This window comes from Mercenaria mercenaria, chromosome 19 (assembly GCF_021730395.1).
Source record: "Mercenaria mercenaria strain notata chromosome 19, MADL_Memer_1, whole genome shotgun sequence".
NCBI classification, from domain to species: Eukaryota; Metazoa; Mollusca; class Bivalvia; order Venerida; family Veneridae; genus Mercenaria; species Mercenaria mercenaria.
This window is the reverse complement of record NC_069379.1, coordinates 33,270,209-33,297,479: the sequence shown is the minus strand read 5'-3', so window position 1 is coordinate 33,297,479 and position 27,271 is coordinate 33,270,209. Positions and strand designations below refer to the sequence as shown.

At 35.1% G+C, this 27,271-nt stretch overlaps 1 protein-coding gene across 1 annotated transcript; it reads left to right on the top strand.

Moving 5' to 3' along the window:
* Positions 1 to 347: 347 nt before the first annotated feature.
* LOC123542206 (CDC42 small effector protein 2-like) lies at positions 348 to 27,145 on the top strand. The gene is made up of 6 exons (XM_053530801.1): positions 348 to 479; positions 3,006 to 3,195; positions 13,532 to 14,527; positions 15,768 to 15,881; positions 17,911 to 18,021; positions 19,983 to 27,145. The coding sequence occupies exons 3-5, from the start codon at positions 14,465 to 14,467 to the stop codon at positions 18,019 to 18,021; spliced, it is 288 nt and encodes a 95-aa protein (XP_053386776.1). The 5' UTR covers positions 348 to 479; positions 3,006 to 3,195; positions 13,532 to 14,464; the 3' UTR covers positions 19,983 to 27,145.
* Positions 27,146 to 27,271: the final 126 nt, after the last annotated feature.

Below are 27,271 nucleotides of genomic sequence, written 5' to 3'. Positions count from 1 at the left end.
GGTCAAAACGTCCATTTTGTGGGAACATGAATTTGAGGATTTCAGATTTTAAAACGTAAACAACAAATGTATTCGCTAGCTAGGATTTAATTATCATTTATGACACAACAGCAAAATATAAAAAATTTGTACCTCATGAATAATATTATTTCACGGTATTAAGATATCGAGATGAGATCATTTTATGTTTACCGACATGTTTTATTGAGTCACTTAAGTTGTAAAAAGAAATTTCAAAATGTAAAATGCAGTCATACAAATGATTTTGGGAGAAATAATTTTATCAAAGATCACAGTTATATCAATATATTGTATTTCAACAACACACATTACCACAGCTTGATTCAGTGTTGAAGTGTTTTATCTTCGAATTAGAAAAATATTCATCCATCTTTTGAAGCGTTTAGTCAAATACGGCTTGATATATTGCAATTATTCGGCTTGATGTATTACGAGATCGGTCGTTGAAATAGACGCAAGTATTTTCATTCCTCATTTTATTACATGGACTAAACATTTGAACAAAATTTTGTTATTTTTTATTGATGCAAAGTGGTTTAATCTTGCCTGTTATTGATTTTAGAAGATGGAGTGTTAGGTTAGAAACTGCAGGGAAGAAATAGTGAAAAGTTGATGCATTTTTTTGGAAATAAAGTACCTTATGTGCACTCATCAGGATAATTCTGCTTTTTGTTCATACTTTGAGGATTATTCACCTCTGTGTTAAGAGTAAGGTAACATAGATTTTTAAATGTGAAATTGAGATAAAGCGTAAATTAGCATAGACTGCTTTGAGCAGAATATGTTGGCTGTTTAATAGGCTGGTCAAAGTTCAAGGCTGAACTTCGTTGTAAGATACTCAGTATGGTAAAGCACAGTGGTGCAGGGTATAAAATACTCAGTTGGGCAAGCACAGTGTTGCAGGAGTAGAACGTCAGACCTTTAATCGGACGATTGCGAGTTAAAGGTTTGAATACCAGTGGGAGGGGAGTTTTACCATGTTACCGATAAGAAGTCAAGGAAGCAGTGAATGATTATCAATATCAATGATATGGCTGTATAGTAGCAGAAAAATCTGTTCAGAACCAAACAGCTGTGCAGTTTTATTTTCATAACATCTATGGTATTTTCAACTTGAACTGTTAAATAGACACTTCATACACCGATTCAACATGCATTGCCATATTTGTGCAGATATGAAAAAACTTACTTTAAAGGCCATTATGATAGTTTTATTTGTTTAATTTTGATGATTTATCTTTTTGCCTTTAAAGGTACATTTGTATGATAATATTTCTGTAATATTTCTGTGAAAATAATTTAGAACTTTTCAGATTTTAACTCTTTAACTGAATAGGCTCTTTGATATTCAGTAACTTGTGCAAAAATTGACCTTATGAATTACTGTGACTTTGCTTAGATCATAACATTTAACTTGAGTATTTCAGATTACCTCCCTTTTAGACAGGTGTGTAAAATTACCTCCCTTAAATATGACTGACATTTTGGATCACTTGTTTATTTCTTTCGAATAGAAAAGTTTGTCAGTGATCTCTTTTGAATAGAAAAGGTTTACTATATAAAATCACGTATTATTTCACATTACAGATATAATTATTATCTTTATGCTATAATAATTTACTTACTTTGTATTTATTTTATTTCTGTAATTGGTTTACATTACTCTGACATACAAAAAAAATAATGCTCATTATGTTAAACTTTAACCTGCTGGTGGCAAGTGATTTTGCCTTCGCGACCAGTGCAGACAAACTGCAGGCTGATCATTGTCTGCACTGTTCGCTATTCTGTCAGTAAATTTTCAGTGAACATCCCTTTGAATCATAAGTGGTACTGCCCAAATTGAAGGATAGACCAGTCCATTTTAGAAATTTAGCAAGGAAAAGATTAATTAAGCTTAGCATGACAACTGAGAAAGCTAACCCTTTATACTGGCTGACCATTTTAGTTTTACATTAAAGTTGAATTAATGAAATTTGATTAAGGCCAAAAAGTATGTGGTTCTTTGTTACATGTAAAAAGGGTTAAAAAAAAGAAGGGGTTTTGTTGTTGTTGTTATTTTTAAACGGATGAGCTATAATCCTCGGGTTGATCTCACTGTAGGTCTTCTTGGATGAAAACAAAAAAAAAAGGTCACACTTGTTTATGTATAGACATGTGACACATGCGCTCGTCAAGTAATAAATATTTATGCCCTTAGAATAGTGTAAGTGACAAATTAGGCCCATAAAATACTGGGTGTTGGTGTTATTGATGTAAATAAAGGTGTATAATGTACATTTGATAGTAAGTTCATAATGGGAGGGGGACAGTAATGTATGCAAGTTTGGGGGAAGAAACATGTGTAATGAAGATTAGAGGTGGAGAGTAAAAAACCAAAACTTGACATTTGAAGTATACATGTGCTTAGAGTGTAAATGTTTAAAGGGAGCAAGCGTGGCAAGTTGAGGCTTGAATAAGTTTTTTTTGTTGTTGTTTTTTTTAATATTTGAAAGTCCAAGAGTGCTTTAAAATTTTCAGCAAAAATAAGATATTAGGGTGGAGATGTTATATTTATACAAGAATAATATTCAGTGTAGGGATTATGCTGCGGAATTGTGATTTAGGACTGTCGTAGGGCTGAATTTTTTTGGGTGTAAAAAAATTGTATATGACATCGTGTATCGTTTATATCAACACTGATAATAGGGATCCTGTCATTTTTCTAGGTGCATGATAAAATAAATAAAATCTGAATTAAAAAATGTTTTCATATTAAACTTTATACCAGATGGAAATTACATTAAGCATTAGTCATGAGGGATTCCCTATACATGTATAAAAAAAATAAGTTATTGACAAAATTAATGTTGTAGATACCGTAGGTTCTGGAGGTATAATAGCATGGAAGATAAGAGATTAACCCGAGCTAATTTGTATGATTATATCTTAGATTTGTCTGATATGACACAGTTTAGTAACTTTTTTCGTTGCTATATTTTCAGATATTTTGATAAGGATGGGTCTTTGATGCTTCAGCTGGTTACCATAGCTACCAAAGGAACCGCAGAAAACTTTGTTGGTAACAAACATCTGTGGAGTTTTATGTGCAATGTATTGTGGGATAGCAATGTTTTCTAAGGACCCAGAAATAAAGTGATGGATATTTATTGTTGGGCAATGATTTTGTAAAAGGTAAATTTTTCTTGATTTTGATAAATTTGTTATATAGCTGTGATCTAGGAGGTCCCTTTTATAGGGAGAAATTAAAGGGACTGACCCACATACTATAGACAAAAAATAATTTATGTAAAAAATCCATAAAAAGTGATTTACTAGTGGTACAAACTTATTGATCAGATAAAAGATATTTGCCAGGTAGTTTTATAAATAAATGTTACAGTTGTTTACTCATAGCCTACACATTTAAAAGCCATTCTTCAGGGAGTCGGGCCCAGTGGTTAGAGCATTGGGCTAGCACCAGAGCGACCCGGTTTGAATCCTGCCACAGGCAGTAGGGATTTTTCGTGATAAAATATGCATTGCGCTTCGATTTGTTGTCGCTAAAAGTCGTAAGCTGGGGGCACGTCCGGGATACAGACTTTCCTTGTATCTTACTTCCCCTCTTCAAAGAAGTCATCATTTCTGATGACGTGTAAGCCATTCTGGCATGGAAAGTGCCATTTTCGGCGCAAGATAAAGTCCGTATCTCGGACGAACCCCCATCTTGCAAATTTTTTTAGTATTAAAGTATAAACTATAAATTCAACTCTGTAATGAATGAATATACTACTTTCATAGTGCTGGTATTCACTTATGACCTTAATTTACTGAAAGTGGGGCGGGGCTTGGGAAAGAGGTTTTAAGTTCAAATCCCATTATTACCAGGGAATTGGTTGCTGTTTTTATTTTACTGTTCAGGCGTACATCTATGTTTGAAGTGTGGAAGTTGTCTGCAGTAATAAGTGGACTTGTTTACAAACTACAGATCCAGTTTCTTTAGGATTTTTTTTTCCTCAGTTTATCGGAAAATAATGACCTCTTTGTACAACTCGAATATGTCCCCAGGTTCAATCTTTACAAATCCATGCCACACATATTAAGCTGAAATATAGCCAAAAAAGACATTATTAAGCTTAAATGTAGCCAAAAAAGACATATTAAGATGAAATGCAGCTAAAAAGACATAAGCTGAAATGTAGCAGAAAAAAGATATTAAGCTGAAATTTAGCAGAAAAAGACATATTAAGCTGAAATGTAGCAGAAAAGTATTTTAGCTTAAAAAACACAAAACAAACACAAAAAAAAAAATGGCAGTAAACAGTAAAAAAACAAGATCAGTAGGAGATTAGTAAGCCTGACCTTATCTCTATATTAATCAGTGGGGAAACTTATTGGAAATCCATACAGGAAATAGATCTGATCGTATACAGGTAGATAATACATTAATCTTGTTATTATCGGAAATCAACATTTTTGTTTTATGCTTGAGTGTCATTGGTTCATAAGATTTTAGCCTGCTGGCTGCAAGTTATACTGCCTTTGCAGACCAAGATTAGTCTGTACATCCGTGCAGGCTAATCATGGTCTGCACTGTTGGCAATTCAGTCAGTTAAAGACCTGCTCCAGTTCTACCTTTTAACCTTAAATTGTCACTGAAAAAACATGGAAATCCTGACTATGAACAGTGACGCCTGTCAAAATAGCGTCTATTTATATAAAATTCTATATAAAATACCTGTGGTTTTGCGTGCTAAAGTGTGGCGCATGGCCGTTAACTGTTACCTATTGTAATCATGGGTTGCATACACACAATAGAATTTGAATAGCCGCGGAGCAGGGCTTTAATTTTCATTGAACATCCCTTTGCATGTTTGAAAAATAAACGGTATTGCCCAAATTGAACGATGGATGAGTTTATTTTAGAAATTTAGCAGGGTAAAGGTTACTTAACACTTACTATTTTCAAGAAGTTTATTTTTGCTTATATCTGTTGGATTTATCAGACATGAATTAGAAAATATCGGGGTAAATTTTAACAAGTGTTGTCTCGGTATATACCTGCTTTATCTCTGGAATGCCTTTTCTGTTTCACTTTTCAGGAAGTCCGAAAATATAATATTTCACGATTAATCAAAATTGGACAAACCACAGATTAAATTGAAGAAATAAAATTCATGTGAATTGGAAGCGTTTTACAGTAACAACAGTGCGAATCTAAGATAATCTCTTTTGCAAGCAGTGTTTGTTGGCATAGTGAATTCAGAAGCTGTTTACACCTGGAACCAGGAAGAAAAGTTGTGTTTAAAACAATTGATAAATGATTTGTCCACTTACGGTAGGCTTTTTATTAAAGTTTTTAGTTCTCATCAGCCAAGGTTCAAGTAGAGTGTAGTAAAAAAAATGTGGGAAATGAAAGTACTTTTCACTACGACACTTGAACTCTTTTAAGTGCACGTTACAGCTTATCAGCAAATTTCTTGATGCGAAAATATTTATAAGTACTTGATGGCCCTTAAAATTTTACATGTTGGGTCACAAACTTAAAAAAGTATAGACACAAAGTTTAGAAATTTAAATTATAATTATACTGGTATTAAAACTGTCAAGTTGTATAATTCTGATTTATGGTTTTGGATATTTTTGGGGGGGATAAAAAAAAATTCAGATTTATGGTTTATGTCTAGGGGCATACATGACATTGTGTACATTTTTATACCTCATTTATACAAGTCATGATTATAACATAACATATTTCATTTACTATTTCTTACTGTCTAAATATACCCGCCCGCTTAGCTCAGTAGGTAGAGCGTTGGTCTATGGATCGCGGGGTCGCGAGTTCGATCCTCGGGCGGGGAGTATGTTCTCCATGAATATTTGATAAACGACATTGTGTCTGAAATCATTAGTCCTCCACCTCTGATTCATGTGGGGAAGTTGGCAGTTACTTGCGAAGAACAGGTTTGTACTGGTACAGAATCCAGGAACACTGGTTAGGCTAAGTTGGCTAACTGCCCGCCGTTACATGACTGAAATACTGCTGAAAAACGGAGTAAAACCCAAAACTAACAAATACTGTCTAAATATACCCAGAATTAAATTCTTAGATAATTATGTCTCCCACCACAAGACGTATTAATTTACTCCTTTCTACCTGTCTGTGTGTCTGTCTGTCTGTCACAATCTTGTCAGTACTCTTAAGTTGAACATTTCTCATCTGATCTTCGCCAAACTTGAACAAGATGTGTTTGTCAATAAGTCCTTGACCAGGTTCAATCACTAGCCAAATTGCATGGCCCAGGCAGTTCGGAATTATGGCCCTTGAAATACCAAAAATAGCTAAAAATGGCTGCCAGTATCCACACTTTGTCATTGGTACATGGTTGATGCCAGTATCTGCACTCTTAAGGTATTGGTGCATAGTTGACTCAGATACATAACTATTCATATGATTAGGCAGTTGTGGGAGATAAGCCCTTTTCAGATTATTCTGTGAAATCAAAATATGAAAACTCTGTGGGCTACAGCAAAGGAAGTTTTTTGTCCTGTACCTTTTCGCCTGTGCATGGTTGATGAAAAGTCTGTGTCAACTTGAAGTAGTTGTGTGTGCCTAGCAATAACTTCCTTGTTATTAATCTTTAAACTTCTAGAAGTTAACCCTGCCCAATGGTAGGAGTTCTGTGTAATTTATTCATTACAAATGAGAAAAAGAGGCGGATTTTCTTTATTTGTGTTATAAATCACAATTTTGCAACAAAGAGTACAAGTCACTGCTGGCTGACTTTTGAGTTTTTATGTTTTTGGTGACTCAGCTAAACCTGATATTGATTGATAACATGTTAAACAAAGTGGGTGAATTTACATAATGAACTCAATTTTATGTCCTTTTCGTTATACAGATTTGTTTATTCAGTGATCAAGGCCTTCCTGTTGTTTATTTTGTGATATACCACATGCATGAGGGCGCTAGAGGAAGTAGTTAAATGTCCCAGCATCTGAATGGTGAACCTCCATTTTATATGAGATGATAAACCACAAGCCTTCTTGTTGTTTATTTTGTGATATACCACATGCATCATTGTGCTAGAGGAGTAAAATGTTTTAGCATCTGCATTGTGAACGGCCATTGTATATATACCAAAGGGCCTTGCTTGATTTCAGCTAGTCTGACTATCGACTTGGAAATCCTTTTCCAGCTTTTATAAATAAATGTCGAAATTTCTTTTTCTTCTTTTCCCCCCACTTTTATTATCTCAGCAGATTTCTTCTTAGCTTTGATAATATTGTTTTGAGACTAAAAGGGGCACAGGTTACAAAATTTGAATAGCCCTAGGAGTTATCTGCTATGAACAAAACATACTGTCTGAATACAGACTTGATTTCAATATGCAAACAAAGTATCATGATGGATATATTCTGACCTACAATTCTACATTCATTTTGTGGTTATGACTGATATCAGGTGGTTTTGTTGTTTATTTTCAAATAAACAATGCAAACACCTTGCATTCTGAAGAAGTAACCAAGCTTGCAGTTCATACTTGCATACTCAAGAAACGGTGGAACTTACACCTCAGGCAACACCTAGCTTGCTGAAGAACTAAGGAAGATTAAAACTCGGGCAGAACCTTGCAAACTAAAGAACAAGGGAAGCTTACACCTCAGGCAACACCTGGCTAGCTGAAGAATCAGGGAAGTTGGTTAAGAAGACCCAGAGACGTTTACATATCAGGCAGCACTTGGCATGCTAAAAAACTAGGGAAGCTTGCACCTCTGGCAACTCCTGGCATGTTGAAGAACCAGGAAATCTTTCACCTCGAGGAACACTTTTCATGCAACTAAGTAAACTGTTGCCCCAGGCATTTTGAAGAACCAGCGAAGATTACACCTAAGGCAACACCTGACTTTCTTAAGAACCAGGAAGATAAGGCAACACCTGGCACTCTTGAAAACCAGGGAAGATTACACCTCAGGCAACACTGGACAATTTTAAGAACCAGGGAATATTACACCTCAGGCAACACTGGACAATTTTAAGAACCAGGGAATATTACACCTCCGGCAACACTGGACAATTTTAAGAACCAGGGAATATTACACCTCAGGCAACAAAGGACACTCATAAGAACCAGGGAATATTACACCTCAGGCAACACTGGACAATCTTAAGAACCAGGGAATATTACACCTTAGGCAACACCGGACACTCCTAAGAACCAGGGAATATTACACCTCAGGCAAAACTGGATACTTAAAACAGGGAAGATACACTCAGGCAACACGGACATTTAAGAACCAGGGAAGATTACACCTCAGGCAACACGGACAATCTTAAGAACCAGGGAAGGATTACACTCAGGCAACACGGACACTCTTAAGAATCGGGGAAGATTACACTCAGCAACACGGACACTCTTAAGAATCGGGGAAGATTACACCTCAGGCAACACGGACACTCTAAGAACCAGGAAGGATTAACCTCAGGCAACACCGACCTCTAAGAATGGGAAGATACACTAGCAACGGACACTCTTAAGAACCAGGGAAGGATTACACCTCAGGCAACACCGGACACTCTTAAGAACCAGGGAAGATTACACCTCAGGCAACACCGGACACTCTTAAGAACCAGGGAAGGATTACACCTCAGGCAACACCGGACACTCTTAAGAACCAGGGAAGGATTACACCTCAGGCAACACCGGACACTCTTAAGAACCAGGGAAGATTACACCTCAGGCAACACCGGACACTCTTAAAAACCAGGGAAAATTACACCTCAGGCAACACCAGACACTCTTAAGAACCAGGGAAGGATTACACCTCAGGCAACACCGGACACTCTTAAACAGGAAATACCCTCAGGCAACCGCACTAGACAGGAAGATTACACCTCAGGCAAACGACACTAAGATCGGAAGATTCACCTGCAACCAGAACTCTGAAGAACTTAGAAGGTTACACCTCAGGCTACACCTGGCATGCTGAAGAACCCTTGAAGAATACACCTCAGGCAACACCTTGCAGGGCCCTCTCTACATTTTGGGGGATTGGGGCCGGGGCCCTTGGAGGGGGGAATTTCGCGTCGTTTTCAAGGGGGGGGAATTCATTCTGGAGATATGACATCTGATCATAACCCCTTAAATTAAGGTCAATTGAGTATAACAGATATCAAACTAATGTGAATATATCTGAAGTATTGTACAGAACATAATCTATTGAAAACAGGCAACTTTTATTTTCTTTTATTAAATCAGTTATGTGACATCCAATCGAGGTTCACATGTTGTCATTATCGGTAGCACTAGCAGTATCCACGGACATTGTCTCAGCAGCAGCCGGAGCAGGGCTTCCCTTCATCGTATCTACCTGATTGTGCATGTCTGGCCCTGATGAAACAGCGGTGTCCGTGACAGTAGTTTTTTTTTTTTTTTTTTGGAGAGCATGCTGCTAAAAAAAGCAAATCTATTTTTGCACATTTCGCCCCTGTTGCATCCGTGATCTTTTTACGGTATGATGTGCATTATGCGACATTTTTTTTCAAAGGGAAGTAACTTTGCATACACGCATCCAGGGAACTGAAAAATGCGCGTATTATATGGATCAGTAAAACCAGGGGTTCCACTAGACCTGAAAACCCAAGAGTCCCGGGACCCTTTGGTCCAAATTTTGAAGGGTCCTTTTTCAAAATACAAGAGTCCAGAGTGCCCCAACACATCGATACAATTGACTATATTTTCTTATAAAGTAATACTAGGTAATTAATGGCTACTACAACCAAGAACATGTTACAGCATAATAACAATTTCTGTTTCACGTCATATAATCTCATATTGTAAATAATTTTTTATCAAAATTCATTTTAATTTGATGAGGTTTTTCTTCAATATTTTTGTTTGTTAGCAGAAAAGTGCTAAAACACTGTAAAAATGTATCCAAAAACGTACTATCCGGATACTGGTACACTTTTGGAATGTCGTCTGAAATGTTGTTTTTGCCAGTTAACTTGGTCCACTAAGGTAAACCAGAGATAGTTCCTCAAATAATGATGCTACTTTTCATTAAAAATTGCATTGAAAGTCAAGTTTTTGTAGTGAATTTTGGAAAAATTGCATATGTCATCGGGTGTAATTAGAATCGTGAACGGACATTCTAAACTTTTTTTTACTTTCCAAATTCATTTAAATTTGTGGATTTTCTCGTTGATATTAAGGTACAATCATTGAACAATGATCTAATTTAAAGTTTGCATGAAGAAATCATGCAGGACACTTTTCACATGCTCGGTAATCAGCTGGTCGCTTAATTACGATAATAATTGGCGCCTTTTTTGACAGTATGCAGGCTCAATACGGGTAACGCTTTATCAATTAATGTTAACACTTCATTGATTCTCATTACCTATGTTCACTCGCCGTGACGTAACTTGCTGATAAAGAAAAATCAGCATTGCATGTCCACAGGATAAAGGGCGGGAATTTAGCAGAAGATCAAAGGCAGGAAGGCATGACCGCGAGTGTTTATTTTGAATACACGTGTTTATCGTGGACATAGTTTTACTGTAGGAAATGACTGATAAGAGGAAGGATTATCAAAGGAAAATGTCTCCGGGTCCCGAGTGACGCACAGGCAATTATCATGCCGGGTCCTTTGAGCGTCTTTTGAAAATCTCCCGGACCCGGGTTCCCGGGTCAAATGGAACCCCTGAGTGAAACTTTATCAGGTCCATTAAGTTACGAGATGCTCCTAAGACTATCGGGTATCGATTTTTTTCTTGATTTTTTTTTCTTTCAAGGGGGAATTTTTCTACACTTGGGGGGAAAAAACATACTATTTCGAGGGGGGAACGGGGCCGAATTTCGGCCCCCAAAAATCGGCAAACGAGGGCCCTGCCTTGTATGCTCAAGAACCAACGAAAATTACACTAGGCAACTCCCGGTGTACCCTAAAGAACCACGGAGGCTTCTGAAGCTGTAGCTTTTTGTTTAATGTTATAAAATTCTAAACTCCCTTGAGGAGTTGCCCATTCATAATTTAGATTACACAAGTTGACACACTTTGGTCATAAAATGTCAGCTAAAATATTTTTTATACAAATTAGATTTTTTTGAATGACTGGTAAATCTCTTAAGCTGAATGGGGGTTATTTCCTAATTTGTGGTATAAAGCCGCAAATATATGCTTTTTAGTAAAATATGTCAAGCATAAGAAAGATGACTGACATAATTTTGATGTCTTATCTGATCTGTTGTAGAAAATACAAGCATATAAAATTTCTTTCCATTTAAGCTGAAGTATATGAGTAAAAAAAATTTAAAATTTAGAAGGCAGAAAGATGCCTGTTTTGCAATTATTTGGCTCAGTGGACTACAAATCTTGAATTCCTCAACAACTAGGATTACAATCCCCTAGGTGTATGATGATCTTATCAATGAGAATATGAAATGATTTTATTGACAGGTATATTTATTTGTTTAGCAGCTTGCAAACAGAAGTCTTGTATTTACAAATAAGATAAATCCAGGAATTGCTGTGCATGTTGGCATGTGCTAAAGCGTGGAGTTGAATGGAGTTTTCCTAGATTTTTGAAGCCTTGAAAGATGCTGCATAATATGATTATTTATATCTATAAAAAAAATTCAAAATTCAAGATAATCTACAAAAGAAGCTTGTGAAATTTGTGTCCTAAAGGAAAAGTTCATAGCATTTTAAAAACGCACATGAAAGTTTAGAAAATCAGAGTTTGATAATAATTTAAGTGGACCAAATGAACATCTGGCCCCGTGTTCACAAAACGTTTTCACTCTCAACTGAGTTTGATAATGAAATTTTATTAGTCATTTATATCAAAACGGTATGATTAAAACTTAATTTTATACTCAAAATTATTTTCAAGTGACTTTTCAGTATTGATGGTCTGTCTCAGATGGGATTTAACCTTGAAGTTTTAGCAAAATTAATATTAAAATATCAAACTCAAACTCAGCTGAGATTGAAAAATGTTTTGTGAACACGGGGCCTGGGTATTATAGACCTGATTTTATCCATCATAGTCTTGATGTTGGGCTTCGGTCGCTGAGGGTTTGTGGTAGCTTACCTGGAATTACATGCCCCACATCTCTGGGTTTGTGCCATGTTTTGTATTCATGGGAAGAAACCATCTAGCTGACTTGCAGACAGTTTTACCCATCTGTGTCTGAAATAATTTCAGTAGGATGAAGAAGCCATTTTATTTTAACAGCTTGAAAGATGCCATATTTCTCAAAATTGTTCAAAATGACTTTCTGGTAATGAGCTGTTTCAGTTTTAAGGACAAGAATGGAAAGACTAAAATCAGATTTGCCTTACGAGAAATAAGAGACGTCAAAGTGTCGCCAGAACTTAAGTATGCAATATTTTTCAGCAGTAATGGCCCAAATGTTTGCATTTAAGAATGTTGTTAAATTTTTGAAACATATCTTTCACCTTAGTAAGGATACTTAACCTTTAGCCTGCTGGCGGCAAGTGATTCTGCCTTTGCGACCAGTGCAGACCAAGATCAGCCTGCACATCCATGCAGTCTGATCATGGTCTGCACTGTTCGCTATTTAGTAAGTAAATTTTAAGTGATCATCCCTTTGAATAATAAATGGCATTGCGCATATTGAACGATAGACCAGTCCATTTTAGAAATTTAGCAGGGTAATGGTTAAAAAAAATAGTGAAGTAAATTGTAAAACTGATATTCATAGTGAGCTAATGTGTGTATTGATTGCAGGAAAAATGAGTACCAGTCGATTGATTACAGAAAAAAATTACTACCAGTCCATGTTTTGTTTTACGCTTTATCTGTGTGGGTGACTGACAGTCAGTTCATGTGAATGTTTGCCAAATTGGTTGTTTACCCTTGTCATAAATGTAAATAATTTGGATATATAATATATACAGTGAGTTAACAATACCATGTACACTGGGAAAAAAAAATGATTTCCCTTATAATTTGATAACCAAAAAAACTTTTGATTTTGGTAAGAAAAAAAAATGTTTAAAGTACCTTTGAATTTCATGGAATTTAAAGAAGATTTTTGTTTAGAAGTGCCTCAAATTGATAAAGGAGATAAAGGAGATTAAGACAAATCTAAAGGGAATCTCTACAGTTTTTGTTGGAGCTAAGAGTGTTACTGTTTTTTATCTATTTTTTGTTTTTGTTTTTTGTAGAGTGGATTTATTTTGTTGTTTTTATGCTGAATTGATGTGTTGCATATTGTTTGATGTTTCTTCTCTTTTGAATATTTTTGTTGTTGTTGTTTTTTTTACTAGCCATTAGACAAGGCTGTATTATGTTGTTTTTCTCATAACAAAAAGATTGAAGTTTTTGTTTCCCATAATTTTACAAGATTACAGTTTTACATTTTTCTTTTGCTTTTTTGAAAGGTTTCAATTTTTAAGTTAATTTTTTTTGGAAAGAATATTTTACATATAATTAGTATTATATATTGCAATTTGAGTATGACATATAATTTAATAAAAATGTTTTTTTCATTTTCAGAATCTTGCATAACAGGTTACCATACCAACAATAGTTACTGCCCTTGTTTTAAACAAAAGAAGAACGGACCAAATACAGTGGCATTACAAGAGAGTGGCAATTTTAAACTAGCATTGGCGAAATATGGAATATAACTAACTGAAGATTTAACACAAGGGAGATAATTTGAAAAGGAAACAGGAAATTTTATTAGGACTGAGTGGATCAGGCAGTTAGTCATAACCTGATAAAATCATGTAAAAACCGTTTGTTTGTCCAGTGATCTATGAGTGTTTAATCTGAATTTGTGGTTACGCATACGCTGAGGAGATATAAATAGGTATTTTGTTATCCTTGCTGATTAAGTTGATATTTTCGATCAAGAATGGAGATAGTGCTTTTAAGATAGGGTTTCCTTTTCATAAGTACTGAAATCTCTCGTCTGTCGGAGTATCATTTAAACATTGCTGAAATATTGTCATTTTAATGAATATTTAATAAACAGAGAAAATTGTGTTCATTTATGATAGGAGTGGTAATTTTACAAGAAATAAATAAAAAGGATATTTTTGCTGTGATTTTCTTGAATTTCGAGGAAAAGGAAACAAGCATTGTGGAACTAAACATTCCAGTTTTAAAGAAATAATGTCTGTGATAAAAGAACTCTTGTGATAAAGATAGACAACTCATATTTTTTATAAAGGAAAGGGAGATAATTTGTAACTAAACAAGGAAATAAAAGGGAGATTATCCATTTGAAGTGCAGGACAGCAGAAACAAAGTATTGGATTCAGAAGAAGTGACAAGTTGATGGAAAATTGTGTTTAGAGTTTACTGCAAGGGAAATAACTGAGAAGATATTACAGATCAAGGGAGCTAATTCTTTGAGAGAATCTGACCAAAGAAAGAATACTCAATTTTATAACATTCCATAATTATTTATTTAGCAAACAAATGACTATGGCAATGGGACTTCTTGTTTGTTTTAATTGTTGCATAACAGAACAGCCACAGCCGGTAGGTATACGTTTTTATTTACTACATAAAGGGAGGTAATAATTATAAAAATGAAGAGAAAATTAAAGTTAGCGTAATAGCTGTCGTAAATTTATTGGTAATACAGTCAACATTGTATTAAGAGACCACCCAAGGGACTGCTAAGAAGTGGTCTCTTAATGGAATGGTCTCTTAGTGAATTTCAGTCAGATGAAAAGAAAAGTTATTTTAACTGTTAATGTAACTGTATCTATTAGGAACATACATGTATGGTTTAAAAATCTGTTTTAACATCTTGAACACTTTTCCAAGTCCACAAACCGTGAAAATTATTGCTAGATTGTCAGTTCGACTGATACAAAGGTTAATTGCATTCAGTCACGTGCAAAACGTACTCGCTAATTACACAGATGAAGAAATGCCCGGTAGAATTTTTGTACCAGGCCGCTTAATAGATACTTTTGTCGAATATTTTACCTATCGGGACTACATTAATGTGGTCGCTATTCGTTTAATAAAAAAGTCGTTTAATGGAATGAATTTATGTACTGAAATGTTCGGGAGGGATTTTGACCGGTCATTTAATACAAAAATGGCTTAGAGGTGGTCGCAAGTACGATGTCGACTGTATTACTTATATTTCAAGCAATTCTTCAACTGGATAGACTTAACTGAAACTTAGATGACATTGTTACTTAAAAAAAAAATCTGTGGTGCTTAACATAGTCTCGGGGGCCTCCGTGGCCTAGTGGTTACAGTCTTTGACTTCAAATCACTTGCCCCTCATCGATGTGGGTTCAAGCCTCACTAGGGGCATTGAATTCTTCATTTGAGGAAGCCATCCAGCTGGCTTACGGAAGGTCGGTGGTTCTACTCAGGTGCCCGCTCGTGATGAAATAATGCACGGATGGCCACATGGGGTCTTCCTCCGCTATCAAAGCTGGAAAGTGGCCATATGACCTATAATTTTGAACCTAACAAATCGACATAGTTTCAAAGTTAATTTCTTGAAAAGAGAAACAAAAATATGTACTATTATATTATACCAGATTTATATAATGCCCTTTTAATGATAACCATGTCTAAAGGCACTTAACATAAAAAGTAAAATAAAACATCAGAGTTTAAAAATGTGTAATTGGGCATAACATAAGGCTGTATTTTTTTTTAAAGGCATTTTGTAAATCCTGAAATAGTCTTTGAGTAAATTTTAACTTTGATTGTAATTTTATAGTATTTTGTTTTGTTTTTCTTTGTACAGAAACGTAGACGACGGATTGACCGCAGTATGATTGGAGAGCCAACGAATTTCAGACATACGGCTCATGTTGGGTCGGGAGATGTCGGCCTTACACCAAATAGTTCAACAAATAGTGTAAGATTTACATTATGTTTTTGGCTGCTTGAAGTTAGTCTCTAACTGAAATGTGTATAGTTTACCGAGACTTTAAGGAGTTACCATTTAAGTAATATTTTGTTTGATATACAAATAAGCTGCACTGCCGAGTGGATAAGAGTGACTGGCTTTAGTTGTTCACACCATGGCCGCATACCAAAGACATGCAAAAGTAGCTTCCTAGCTTGGTGCTCGGCATTAAGAGAATGATTCTGGGGCAGGTCAGTCCAGTGTCGTTATAATGTGACTGGGTGGGGTGTATGTCAGGTGTCAGTGGCATGTTATTCCAGTGAGGCAGCACTATTATGTTGGGCATTGAGTTCACTGCTAAATTTATAGGACTGAAAAATTGTTGAAAATTTGCTAAACAGAAATGCACTAATTCAAGTAAGCTAATCCTAGAATTTCACATGAAGACTAAATAAGTAATCAGTAGTCTGTGGCCAAGTGGTTAAGGTCACTGACTAGAATTGTCACTCACCTTAAAGTTTGAGGCCCACTTTGATTATCATAGTTGGCATGCAGGTCTGTGGTTCAACTCAAGTGCTTGAAAAATGCTTGACTGTGGCACCTAGGAATGTACTTAGCCATATTCTCTAAACCAGTACGGAACCCAGACAGAATGTAATGGAATGATGTATTATTTCCCAGATATTAGTTTTCTAAATTGATGTATATACTTTGCTATTTGATATATACATTCTTAGTGGATTTAATACCCATTAAGTTCTCTGGCAGACAGACTGTAGAAATTGAAATGATGTTACTGAAGAAGAACATCCTCCAAAATCCTATTTTCTTTATAAAAAGATTAATGTTTCTACTATAACTCTGGGAATGAAGTCATTGCAGCAGCTTATAGAAAAATCAATTTTTATGCCAGATTTCATGCATTTCCTTAGATATCACTGGGTAGGATAAAAGACTGGTTCCAGTTTTTAGGATTTTAAGACTCCAGCTTCTGATTGGATGATTTAAGCTTATTCTTGATATTGACCAATGGCAAGGCTGTATTCTTGGACTGCTGTATACTCAGTTTTATATTCTCGAAACCAGTCTAAAAATCAGGTTGATGGTACACAAGTGTTTTAGCTCATACCACTGTTAATGAGGTACAAATCTCCTGCTTTCATCCCATCAAATACACTTTGTACAGTATTGTAGGCTGAAGTGGTATCTCTGTAGGTCAGGGGACTTGCGACAGGTTGTGAGTTAGATCCTGAAAGTTTCGGATGAAGCGCATACATATGTTATAGTACACCAGATTTATATACATGTATCACACTTTTCATGATAAACACTTTCACAGGTGCTTTAAATACAAAGGCGGCCACTCAAGGCGCCAAATTCATTCTCTGCTAGTACAGACACAGAGCGGTCTGACCTGAGGGACAGAGAGAGAGAAATCCTTTCAGATACAGACCTGTCTGGCAACATTTTTGCAAATAGACAGCCTGGTTCATTAATATTCCTGGTGTATAGCACCAGTACACGCAAAGCTGTCTTTCCTGCGAAGAATTGAACTTGCACTGCCCTCTAAATTAGGTGGGAGACACAAAAGAGCATCTCAGAAATTACCAATGCCTGGACCAGGATGCATGTTTACTCTACCTCATTCTCTTGCTTCTAAGATCATAATTGATTTCTTGCTGGGAGCTACCAATAAAACACTTGAAACAGGATTAGGTTGATTAATACATTTGTAGTTTTATGCATGTGTACTGTAAAAATTTGTAATTTCATTTGCATGGAATGGCCATTTTAAAGAGATTTAAGTTTGAAAGATATGATAAATGGGAATGTTATAGGAGGGAGGAGGAGAGGGGGGGAGATATGATAAATGGGAATGTTATAGGAGGAGGGGCAGGGCGATAGGGGGGCGAGGTGTTGGAGTTAATATTTTGTAGCTGACAAAGCCACAAAATCCTTGAAAATTAGTCTCACACTGATATTTTAAAGTTTATAATATTGAACAAACTTTTTAATGTGTTTATATATTTCATTTCAGTTAACAAATATTCAAGGTCAGATGTCATCGAAAGGAGAAGGTGATGACGCTGCCAGCCCAATAGCAGTACATTTAAATGTTATAGACTTACCTGCCCGTAATAACTCTTAGGTAAGAAATTTGAATTATTGATCTTGCTCAAAACACATAAGGTTTTTGGGGAAGCTTTGATCGGTTATTTCTCTTGCAACTTAAGTGTAGCCCAACAGGAAGTGGGCAGATCTATGGATCGCGGTGTCTTGAGTTGGATCCTAGAGAGGTGCATAATTATGTTCTGTATGACGATTAAAAAATCATTCGTCTTTAGGGTCGCGATTCATGTAGAGAAGTTTCTAGCGGAGAACAGGTTGATACTGGTATATAATCCAGGAACACTGGTTAGGTTAGCTGCTTGCAGTTAAGTAACTGGAATACTGTTAAAAAAATGGCGCTGAACCCATTGGAATTCTGGGAACATGCAAACTATGCCCAGGTTCTTCTTCCATGAAACCTATACACTGACCTATGTAAGGGTTATGGAGAATAAAAAATACAATTCAGATGGACGACCTTAAGATTTTTGGATTGAGATGCTGTGCCCTTAAGCCACCTTAAAAGTATCATACACCTATTAAACAGTGATAGCGTGCCTCAGATGGTTATTGTCACGAAAACACCTGCAATGGCAGGAGGGCAAAGCCCTTTTACTAATTGAGCCTCGCCATGAGAAAGCCAATAAGTGCGATTGCGACCAGCATGGATTCAGACCAGTCTGTGCATCCATGCAGTCTGGTTAGGATCCATGCTGTTCGCTTTCAAAGCTTATTGGAATTAGAGAAACTGTTGGCGAACAGCATGGATTCTGACCAGACTTTGCAGATGCTCAATTTATGTTTAAGAGAGCCAAAATCAGCTGTTAAGAGTTGTTTATTATATACCTAAGCCTAACTTTAGGGTTTTTGTGGCATAACGATCCATACTGTTACTTTATTAAGCTGTAATAAGTTCAGTTTGGAAATACATTCGTGTGAGATTCTCTGTATATATTTCAGAATTTGCCTCCACTTTAGATTTATAAAAGTGCATTGTGTTTTAGAGTTCTATTAAAGTGCATTGTGTTTTAAAGTTCTCTTAACCTTTTTTTTTTATTCTCTCTTAACATTTTATTTAAAGGATCTTAAGATCCTTCTGATTTAACTTCCTTGAGTCATGATTATCTGACACATAATTTATAGCATCCTTAAAACATGAACATGTGATTTATATATAAGGCCTAAAAAAAAACTTTGTTTTCGGTAACATGCTTAAAAAAAAATTAGGATATGTAGGTCAGAATTGTTTTTTTTTTTTGTTTTTTTTTTTTTTTTTTTTTTTTTTTTTTTTTTTTTATAGAGACTTTTAGGAAATTATTTTATGAGGGTTAGAGCGTCAGTAAGTTGATTTTAACATCACTGAACATGTTTAAAGCATAAAAAAATGAAGTTTTGCAACTTTTTGTTAAAAAGTTGAAAAAAAATTCTCCAAGGCCAAAACATTAAGGGTCAGGCCAAAAATTTAGGGTAACAATTTTTTTTTTTACGCCTGAAGACCATTGACCATATCGACATTATTGATAAATCCCGTTTTCCGGTATTTCCGTACATAGGGTCAGGGGGGTCGGTGAGATTAACCGATATAAAGACCGTGTACAATATGAGCGATTATTTTTGCCAGAAGATAAGAATTTATGAAAGATCTTACTTTCTCACAATGGAAATACTAATCTACGACTTCGGCAACATTTTTTTTGCAAAAATAATCTGTTTATCTTGAAAAATGCAAATAATTTCACACCTTCGGAGGATATTTTTGCTATATCTTAATTACAACAATGTTTAATGATAATCTGCAATACTTTTTTTATTCATTTTCTTTGTTTAAAACTTTAAAAACGGATAATCTAAACACTACCGCCATGTAGCGTAATGGCCGATACCCCCCTCACCGTGAAAACAGGAACGGGCGTTTATTAGCGGTTTATACCGGAAAACGGGATTTTATCCATAATGTCGATATCGAGAATATTTAGAAAATGTCTGTTTTTATTTTTTCAGTTTTCCAGTTTTGGAGTTAGATCATCATTATGTAGATATTCAAGTGCTTTCAAATTCCAACATCAGTTGACTCAGGCTTGCATATGCTGCATTGTGTAATATATTGCTGAATGAGTACAAAATATTGTTGTCAACATGATCATCATGGAATAGCATACCATTGCTATCTTATCTGAAAATAACGTTGGACCAGATGCCAGCCTTTCTGTTTTCTTTGCCAGTGATGAATTGCGACTGAGTACCTTAGCATCGATTGTCTAAAAGAAACATCATTTGATGGTAAGCAGACGTGATTGAGATAAATTACAAGGTTGGTCTTTGACAGGAGGTGCAAACATTGTCATCAGATACTGTTGTCATCATTCCACTGGTAGCAGTAATTATTTAAAACACCATTGAATGAATTAAATAGATCATTTAGCCATAAAGGGCTTACATTTGATCTACACATGACAGTAATTTGAATCATGTATTCACAAATACCTAGTGTAGCAGAAGTGATATTTGGATAAAACATTTCTGAACAAAGTTTAGATATTGTTATCATCTTCATTGGAAGTGTGGATGGATGAGTACGTATTGGAAGAATTGCACAAGGCCACCAATATCGTCGTCATCATCATCATCAGCAGCAGCATAATCAGCTTTACCGATAATTTTATGTAAAAAAACGTTTACTATTTTTAAACTATTTCAGACTATTAAAATGTTAGTGTGATTTTCTTTACTCAGCATGGGATATTCAGCAAGAAATTTTGTGTTCGTAAATTCATAAATATTTTACTTCCCTAACTGATAAGAATACAGTTGTCTGACTAAAATATGTGATATAGAGGATTTTTTTGTATAATCAGAATACTTAGAAGTCATTCTATTTCATGGGCACAAAATTTTGTTGTTTTGATCAAAACAACTAATTTATTAGGATATTTTAATGTTTTCAAATTTGGCCATAAGTTAGCCCTTATCATGTTTGGCATGATGGATTCTGCCTTTGCAACCCTGCACCATCCTTGCATTCTGATCAAGATCTACACTGTTCACCATTCAGTCAGTATCTTTTTGGCAAACACCCGCTTTGACAGTTAATGGTACTGTCCAAATTGAAAGATGGACAAGTCCAGTATAGAAATTTAGCAGGGTAAGGGTTAGAATAGAAATTTCACTTCTTTGTCAGGATATTCTAAGCAGATCGACTGGACTACGAAATCCACGAAAAATTGTCCTCCAAGAATATCAGTGATTTCACCAGTATCTTCCACAGAATGAAATTTTCTGAGTTACATAGCAACATATGGTGTTCATGAGGTAAAGCTATTTTGATCTAAAACACACAAGTTTTCTTTTTATTTTATATCTAATGTTAGTGTTTTTGACCAAGGTTTTACTAGGTTGACTTGCATAACCAGCAGAAAAAAATTTTCACAGTGAAATTACCAAATACAATTCACCATTTTATTTCAGTAGTTTGTTAAACACAGGTAATAAAGCAACTTTATGGAATTCAGAAGATTGAAAAAAAAAAAAAGATTTTAAAGAATATTCATATTTTTATTGAAGAAAAGGACTTGTAAAACAAGGAGAACTGTGTGCCTTATTGACATTGTTATTTATTTATGTAAGTTTAACTTACTAGTAAAACATAAGTAAATTGGCGTTACTTGGAATTGTTGGAACTCGCGTTACAGTAAAGCTAAGAAAAATTAGAAGATGCTGCCTTAATTGGAATAAAAATGGTATTTATGCAAACAAATGTGTAGGCTTTTTTATTTTTTTTTTTTTTTTTTTTTTTTTTTTCCTCCAGATTTGCTGGTTAAAGTGTCCACTGAGGTTATAGTTGTTACCTATAGTACTATATAATTGTTTCTTTTTAGGGGTGACTGTTACTTTTTAAGATGCTTTTTCGAAGTTTTAATGTACCGGTACATTTTGTAGAAAGTGCAATAAAGAATGGAAGTGTGTTCTTGAAGTTACTGGGAAAAATGCTGGGGTCACTATATGAGCCGCGCCATGGGAAAACCAACATAGTGGCTTTGCGACCAGCATGGATCCAGACCAGCCTGCGCATCCGTGCAGTCTGGTCAGGATCCATGCTGTTCGCTTTCAAAGACTATTATTATTAGAGAAACCATTAGCGAACAGCATGGATCCTGACCAGACTGTGCGGATGCGAAGGCTGGTCTGGATCCATGCTGGTCGCAAAGCCACTATGTTGGTTTTCTCATGGCATGGCTCATATCTTATTAGGCCCCTTTGAAGAAGATAGGGTTTATTACATTGAAAATGTTGGTGTGACAGTGGACCATTATATTTCTAATCATTAAATGGAAACGGCTTTGACATAGGGTGCCAGATTCCAAAGAATTGCATGTCAGAGACATATGACCTATCAAAAGGTCAAAGGTTAAGGTCTGAAAACTTGTTTCTGATATATAACTGTTGAGTACTTAGGCCAGAGGCATTTAAAGTACAGTTGAACCTGTCTTAAACAGCCATCTGAATTAAGCCTCTGGGGCTTATGCCCAAACTTGACTTTGTTCTAGGTTGAACTTATCTTAAGCAGCCAACTATCTTAAGCAGTCAGAGTGTCCTTACCCTTTAATGTAGGTTGGCTTGCATAATATTTAGGGATGAGAGGCATGTGCGTTTTAAAACTCTCGTTAAGGAGGTAGGGCAATCTTTCTTTTGATTTTTACACACACTTGTAAGTGTAAAGGCACTGAACAAATTTGTAATTATTTTTATACAAAATACTTTAACAGTTATTGGTCAGTACGAAAAGACTTACAGATATATTTTATATACTTCTTTTTTTATTGTAAACAGGAATTTAGGATTTTTGTAAACAGGGGACAGATATAGAAGATTTGATAAAAGTTATTTTTGTATGTAATTTTATGATTGTATTTTTGTCAACAGTTAGAAGACAGTTAATCAGGAATTGAAGATTATACCTAATGGGGAATCATTTAATTTTGTGGGCATGGAATTCCATGGTTTTGGACAAAACAGCTACCTTGTGTAGATAAGAATTAGTGGAAATCAACTTTTCAAGATGAAATGAATGGAAATTTTACTTACTTTTGGGGGATTTACTTACACAAATTAATGCGCTCACATAAAATAGTCCCCCACAAATAATTAAGGATTTCACAGTATGGCAGTTGATTTCTTAATGTCAGATAATATAGTTTTTTTTCTACTGTTTATATTTTAACTGTTTGTTTTTATATCTTGTTAAAGTTGACCATCATGTTTATTAATTATGATATAAAGTATACAATGTTTTGCCTTGAAGTAGTATGCTTAACAATATGCAGTACTATTTTTGATCCAGCTTTCTTGGGTATTTTTCTGAGAGATGTGTTAAATTCATTTTGAAAGTGATGTCAGGTATTAGTCAATAGGTAATAACCAACTTGAAGAAGATAGAATTTGCAAAAGGTAAAACTTTTTGAGGCTTATTTCAAAGCTAGTAAAGTGACTTTCTTAAGTACAGTATCCGTTTTTATCAAAACCATAATCCAGGAGGGTCCTCCACGGCCAGGTGGTCACGGTTGCTGAATCGTTTGCCCCCCACTGCTTTGGGTTCATAACTTATCTTGCGTTTAGATTTCTTTGAGAAGAAGTCATCCATCTGGCTTGTGGAAGGTCAATCTACCAAAGTGCCTGCACGGGCCAAAAATAATGGTCAAGAGGGGCACCTGGGATCTTCCTTCTCTGTGGAAACCTTGAAAAGTCGCAATATGACCTACAATTGTCTAACGTTAAACCGAACAAAATAGCCAATAGTCCCGGCAAGTTAATTGTTCCACAATATAATTGAAAAACATATAGCTACGTCTTGCCTTCCATGTGTCATCTTGCTAATGCTTTATCATACATATTGTATGTTAGTGATGTAAGTATTTGAAATGATTGTGCATTCACAAGTTTAGAGCAGAAAAATTCATCTTTCAGAGAAGCTGCAAGATTTTAAAATTAAATGAGCCGCACCGTGAGAAAACCAACCTAGTGGCTTTGCGACCAGCATGGATCCAGCGCAGTCTGGTCAGGATCCTGTTTGCTTTTAAAGTCTATTGCAATTAGAGAAACAGATGCGCAGGCTGGTCTGAATCCATGCTGTTCTCAAAGTCACTATGTTGGTTTTCTCATGGCATGGCTCAAATAGTGTTCAAGTTACTCTGTTAATACTGTATGTTTTCTTTGTTTGGATTATGTTGAAATTTAGAAAATAAAAATTTCACACAGAAAACCCTTGAGTGCCTGGTATAAACTTGGCAATGCAACATAGTTGATGTTTTAAAGATATATTATGCCCATCTTATAAGTAGTATGCCTAGTTAGGATATATTATAAGTAGATACTGATTTAAGTTGGAAAAAATCTGCATCGGTATACTTAATGTGGTTAAATGTAGAGCTATAAACATAGTTAAATGTTGTCTGTGGTAGCAACAGTTATAGTGGCATATGAATGTATACTGTGTTTATTTCTACATTTGTAATATTTTTTGACATAGCATACATTATTCTTTACACACAGGAACATTTATTTTCCATATTTACATAGATAACATTTAGAAGTTGTTTGTATTTCCAAACACAAAATTTGGGCATAATATATGTTTAATCAGTGTAAGTTTACACTGAAAACACTTTAAAGTTTACAAAAGTAAAGATTATTCATTCAAAACTTTATTCCTTTTTTGTGCAATCTATTCATTCTAATTTATTGTCACTACTGTAAAATCATTTATTTTCGTAGGCACAAAATTTCATGGTTTTGGCCAAAATGGCTATTTGTGGGGGGGTGTGGGGGTATGAATTTGTTGATTTCAACTTTTGAACATAAAATGAATGGAAATTTTACTTATTGGGATTTCATTTTCGTGGATTGACTAAATCACGAAATCCACGCAAAAAATAGTCCCCCACGAATATTTATGATTTCACAGTAAACAGAAGTTAAGGGAGAAATTGTAATACAAAAATGTGTCATTTTATATATACATTTCTTTATTTCTCTTTATTGTGTTCATTTATGTATTTTATGAAATTATAAAAAAAAGTCTTGATTATATGTCGCTTCATTTTAAAACAAAATTTTATTCCTGAATAATAAAACCTTGGTATTCAGGTACGAATAATGATTAAAAGTTGCAAGCTGGTTTTAGATTTGTAATGAAAATTGCTGATTATTCATTGAAGTGAAGGATTTGTATTTTATTCTAGGAAGTTAATTGATTGTTAAATATTATTTTGCTTCTGTAAGTAAAATGAGCCGCGCCATGAGAAAACCAACATAGTGCGTTTGCGATCAGCATGGATCCAGACCAGACTGTGCGGACCAGTCTGGATCCATGCTGTTCACTTTCAAAGCCTATTGCAATTAGAGAAAGCAAAATTTTAGCAAACAGCATGGATCCAGACTGGTTAGCACAGGCACTATGTTGGTTTTCTCGTGGTGCGGCTCAAATTTGAATAGCGTGTTCCAAAGAAATTGTTGTCATGTTATCAAAGCTGTTAAGTTTAGTGTTCATTGAAATTACAATTCTGTACACATACAGTTTATCATTAGTTCTTTATACAGGAGTGACATCTCGGGTGTTTCGAAGGCTCCTACGAAACAATGTATATTTGATGTTACTTACTTTAATCAGGCAGATAGAAAGCTTGTCCGGCTGTATGTGTAATTTGCGCACTGTCTTAACATTAGTAGAGAGGTTATGATGTCAGTACTTGTGCATATAATCAGGGTCCATGACCCAGTGGATAAGGTTATTGGCTTCCAATCGCAATATCTCTCACAGCTGTGGGTTCGAAAACCTCACTTGAAGTGTAGAATTATTCAATTGTTGAAGCCTCTTTTAAGTATATTGCTCTTTTGTATTGTACTATTGAAATGTTGATAAGTAGTAACTATTAATTTTAAGAGAACAAAGTGATTTTTACAAGTTTTTATGTTAATTTTGTTTTTTTGTTTTGCATATACAGATTTGATCAGGTTCTGTACGGAAAATGTGGCACCTCCTTAATCTTCAAGAACAAAGTGAACAATTTTCCGTAAAGTGGGCACTGTATCTCATTTAAGTGTTAAGTATATAATGGTATATTTATCATTGAATGTTTGTTATGTAGTGTATAATTAATCTTTTACTGCCAGGTTCAAGGGTTCTTTTAGTTAAATCGTAAGTAACATTTTCAGTGCAGGTTTGATGCATTTTCAGTAAAGATCACACACAGAGACCATATCGCTGCAAAGTTTAATGTGCTTTAGATCATAACACATGTCTAAATTTATGACCACTTTATTAAAAGAAACAATTGGAACTTCGTATCTCAGACTTGCTTATCTAATAATTTCCGCCTTCTCTAAGACATATTTAAGCCCCGGCCCGAAAAGACATAGAAAAATCATGTTAAGTCAATTTCAGTTTTCTTAAAGTAAAACACTCGATCCCTTGGAGATGAGGTATAGAGTTTCAGCTGTATTTAGCCACTGACAGAAATGTCATTTTCAGTTGACTGTATCCCATAAGTCGTGTTAAGGTAATGGATCAGTAATTTCCATTCAGTTACATAATCTCCAAATTCTGCTTTGGTATTCTCCAACTGTAGCTCAAACAAACTTGGCTTTTTGTAGAGAAATGCTGAGATCACATATGGCAAATACTTAATAGAATGGAAATCGCTTATTACGGTTATGTGTAAATAACCTTTTTGGATTTTCTCTGAAATGCTTGTAGTAGATGAATAATATTACAGTTGGTTCTGGCTTGAGATCATTACCATACTGTTGTCAGATCTTGACAATAAAATGGTTTACATTTCATATAGGTATGATTTGACCATATATATATTGAATTACTTTTTCATGTCCAGTCTTTCATAATTTAGAGCTATTAAAATTGACATATTTCAAAACTTACAAATCATTTTTAGCACAACCAAATGATTGTCAGACCATATTTGGAAGACACTGATAACTATCGGTATGTGTAGGGAGTTGTAATGCATATGCTTGAAATCGCACCTTTATATAATATTATGTTAATTAACAATACCCTATACTTGGCAGTACAAGGTGACATGTTATGAAGTATGTTTCTTGTTTTTTAACTTTCTTGATGAAAGTGTTACAATAAAGCTTGTTGCTCTCTACATTCTCTTATGTTTTATAATACCCATGCAATGGTAATGGGAAGGCCATCTAGTGTTACCCTATCCTTGTGTGATATACAGTGATAATGGGAAGGCCATCTAGTGTTACCCTATCCTTGTGTGATA